Source organism: Peromyscus leucopus, chromosome 8b (genome assembly GCF_004664715.2).
Source record: "Peromyscus leucopus breed LL Stock chromosome 8b, UCI_PerLeu_2.1, whole genome shotgun sequence".
Lineage (NCBI taxonomy): Eukaryota > Metazoa > Chordata > Mammalia > Rodentia > Cricetidae > Peromyscus > Peromyscus leucopus.
In genome coordinates, this window is record NC_051086.1 from 92224050 (window position 1) to 92227740 (window position 3691).

The 3691-nt window shown below is 52.8% G+C and overlaps 1 protein-coding gene across 1 annotated transcript; it reads right to left on the reverse strand.

Annotated features, from left to right (window-relative positions):
* Window positions 1–468: 468 nt before the first annotated feature.
* Window positions 469–2104, reverse strand: Eif1 (eukaryotic translation initiation factor 1). Its single transcript, XM_028862291.2, has 4 exons — window positions 1917–2104; window positions 1120–1283; window positions 907–1008; window positions 469–689 (listed from the first exon to the last, which is right to left on the reverse strand). Exons 1-4 carry the CDS (start codon window positions 1945–1947, stop codon window positions 645–647), a joined length of 342 nt encoding a protein of 113 aa, XP_028718124.1. The 5' UTR covers window positions 1948–2104; the 3' UTR covers window positions 469–644.
* Between the last annotated feature and the right edge of the window lie 1587 nt (window positions 2105–3691).

The following is a 3691-nucleotide window of genomic DNA, read 5'->3' on the forward strand; positions in this document are numbered from 1 at the left end:
AGCTGCCACCAGTTGAGTAGAAACCTCCACAGCTAGCCACGTGACTGATGGCATCAGTTTGGTATTTGTTCCCTTGTAAGTTAACTGATACTAGGCTGGCCTCACCCTTCAGCTGTTTCGACATCCCTTAGCTAGGATCTATCTGGCTAAAGATTACCCTGGTGGTGAGCCAGATGTCCATGACCTCAGAAAAGGTGGCCCTTTCTGAATTCTGCCCACCTGGTCAGACACTGGGGGTCCCTGCCAGACCCCCTCTGGTGGCACAGCTGCTGTGGTGTCACCCATTCTGTTTACCTGGGTTGCTCAAGTGATGACATTCTCCTAGGGCGGGGGACTCTGTAGTGGGAGAGCTGAGGAGTTTCTGGGCAGACACAGCCTATGAACTTGGGGCTCTGGGCTTGGCTGAAACATTGTTATTGCTGTGTTTCAGGCTTGACCTGTTTAAATGAGGGACTTCAAGACTAGACAGCATGGCTCTTTTCAGTTTATTGCATGAAGGAGTTACACTAGTCCAAGTTAAAAGCGGACCCCAAATGATTACATTATACAAGCTGTGAGGTTTTTAAACTCGTGACAAGGGACAGAAGGGAAATTCTACTCATTGCAAGGAAATCCTCACTTAAGCTTCAGAGAGTCACAAGCACTTAAAACCCATGGACCTTCAGCTGGTCGTCCTTAGCCAGTCCAATCTGCAGAGAGAAAAGGACAAAAGTTTTAGAGGACAGGGAGGGGTCAAGTCTGTGAATGACACTAACCACCAGTTTTCCAACTACTACACGAGACAGAGGAATCCCCAAGGAGGGATTATTATCCTGTCAATCCTGGCTCAACTGAGGGCACACACACCCTTCCAACCCCAACACCAGGAATCCCACACCTTAAAAAGGCTGACAGTCCCGAGCTCACCTCTATCAGGAACTGGCATATGTTCTTGCGCTGGTCACCCTGTAGCTGAATTACTTCTCCATATTCTGGATGCTCAATTACAGTACCATTGCAGGCAAATTTCTGAAAACAAAGTGGGTAGAACATGACGCCATGCAAGGCACTTAATCCCTTGTAGTCTGCATCCTCTCCCCTTGTAGACAATAAAAGGTAGTCTTTCTACAGCAGACCCACCTTCTTAAACGCCTTCACTAGTTTCTTTTTATCGTAATCATCAGCGATCCCTTGGACAGTAGTAAGGGTCTTCCTGCCGTTTCTCTGTTGAATTCTTATATGGATATAATCCTCAGTGCCAGCAGGAAGCAGGTCATCACCCTTACTTGCATCAGCAAAGGGGTCTGGGGAGAAACAATTAAGAGCGTTTAGAGGCCTTGCGTCTCCTTTGTAACTTCCCCTCTCCAACTCATCTTTTTGGCGTGCAGATGCCAGCACTGAAATCGTCTGGGCTCCGGAGGCGTCCTTTGTCGTCCCTCCCAGATCAGGTCAGCTGGACAAAGTCTGGGCCTTCGGTCCAAGGCCCGCCCTCCCTCCCTCTGCAGCCGATCACGTGCCCGAGAGCCCTAGCGGGCAAGCAGCGCCCCACCCGGCTGATGCAACCAACCGGAAGCCGGGGACCTAAGGCGGGGCCTCCCTCCCCCGCCCCGTGACAACGACGGTGACGTAGAGGACGTGACGCAGGGGTGGCGGGAGGGGGCGGGTGTGGCCCGCAGAGAGGCAGGAGCCATTAGTAAATGCGCCACCCGAGACGTCGGGCCCGCCCAAGGGCTGACCTCCCCCTCCCACCCGTCCCTTCCGGCACCCTCGGAGGCCGACCCCAGGCCCAGATCTTGGGCCCGCGGGCCTCGCCGCCCCTTCCGCCCGAACTAACGAGGAGTCCGCCGCGCCCAGCGGTTTCGCCGAGCTCCGTTCCCGCCACCCCCACCCGGGCCCGCGACCTTCCCCTCCCCGCCCGCCCGCCCGCCCCGGCTTACCGAAAGAGTGGAGGTTCTGGATAGCGGACATACGATACGATTCCTTTTCCTCGGTGGAAACGGCCTGCGGAAGGCGGCTGCGGGAGAAGGCGGGCGGGGGGGACGGAGCGTCGGGAAGCGAGGGGGCTCGAGGGGGAGGCAGCTGAGTCCTCGGCGGCGGCTCAGTGACTGGGGCGGAGGGGCGGCGCCTGGATTCACTTATATAGCCGCCCCTGTGACGCCAGCGCGCTGCCCTCACGTCCCGGCCCCACCCATGGCGTCAAGCTCCCGGGCGCCCCTACGCTGCGGCTTCCGATTGGTCGGGGGGCGGAGTCAAGGCGCGGCGCTTGCGCACTGGAGGTGTCTGGAAGAGGGCGTCCTGTGGATTCAGGGAGGGGTCGGGGGTGAAGGGGGGAGGGAACGCTTGGTTCGCTTGCGCGCCTGCGCAGTGTGGGTGGTAGTTGTCTTGGGCGGCCAAGAAACTGGCGGAGGTTTCGAGTGCGACTGCGCCTCCGTCACGTTCTACCATTTTGACCCTGTTGGGGTGCGGGTACTAGCTCTGCGTGGTCTTAGGGTGAGGATCGATCGGCGTTCTTTAGGGTGGGGGAAATTACATGCTGGTCCTCCCACACTCGACAGATCTCGGCTATGAAATAGCCACCCATGAACCCACTCTTCACCCCACTCATTCACAGATTTAACCATTTAATCCACATAAAATAATCAAAACCTGAACCTTATAGAGCATCATTTGGATTAGGATGTTTTTAAATTGGTTACCTGAAGTTGTTACTTAGGTTAATTCTTCTAAGGAAGGAAGTGGTTCACGATGTGGCCGTGGGGAACCCAGAAAAATTAGGGCATCAGAGGATACCCTTCGTCCTACAAACCTGTGTGTAAGGTAAAGCTTAGGTGAATGTTTTCTTTTTCAAAGTAGCTAGCCTTTCTATTTTTTTTTTTTTTTTTTTTCTCGAGACAGGGTTTCTGTGTGTAGCCCTGGCTGTCCTGGCTCTGTAGACCTGGCTGACCTCAAACTCAAGAGATCTGCCATCCTCTACCTCCTGAGTGCTGGGGTTAAGGGCGTGTACCACTCCCGCCTGGCTAGCTAGTTACCTTTCAGTTTATTTAAAAAATTTAATTTTCTGCAGTGCTTGGGATGGAAATAGAGCTATCTAGACAAGCATCCACTTCTGTTTATTGAAATAGTCTTTGTGGCAGGGGTGAATGGTGAGTGGAAATAAGGGATCTCAGATCCGAAGAGTCTGAGGAGCCAGGGAGATCAGATAAAAGAGCAGACAGCCAAGTGTGATGTAACTGGGTTCATGGGGACTAATACGAGAACTAGAAGCTGCAGTGGCTGCCAACTACTGGGCCAGACTTTGTTCAAATTTCCCCCCAAGGTAGATGCTTACAGAAAATCTCTGCACTTAAAAATATTGCCGGATCTCTGTGAATTCGAGGCCAGCCTGGACTACCAAGTGAGTTCCAGGAAAAAGCACAAAGCTACACAGAGAAAGAAACCCTGTCTCGAAAAAACCAAAAAAAAAAAAAAAAAAAAAAAAAAAATTGCCAACACAAGCCGGGCAGTGGTGGTGCACGCCTTTAATCCCAGCACTTGGGAGGCAGAGGCAGGTGGATCTTTGTGAGTGAGTTCTCAAGGTAGGCCAGCCTGGGTCTTACAGAGGCGCGAGATCCAGCAGGACAGACTCCAAAGCTACATAGAGAAACCCTGTCTTGAAAAACAAAACAAAAACAAAACAAACAAAAACCCATTATATATATATATGGATCTGTCA

Excerpts from the sequence above, each read along its gene's own strand:
- Eif1 (XM_028862291.2), bottom strand. The coding sequence starts at position 1,947 with ATGTCCGCTATCCAGAACCTCCACTCTTTCG. Across the intron at positions 1,284-1,916 it reads CCAGAACCTCCACTCTTTCG|ACCCCTTTGCTGATGCAAGT; the intron begins GTAAGCCGGGGC and ends GTTTCTCCCCAG. Across the intron at positions 690-906 it reads TATGCCAGTTCCTGATAGAG|ATTGGACTGGCTAAGGACGA; the intron begins GTGAGCTCGGGA and ends TTCTCTCTGCAG.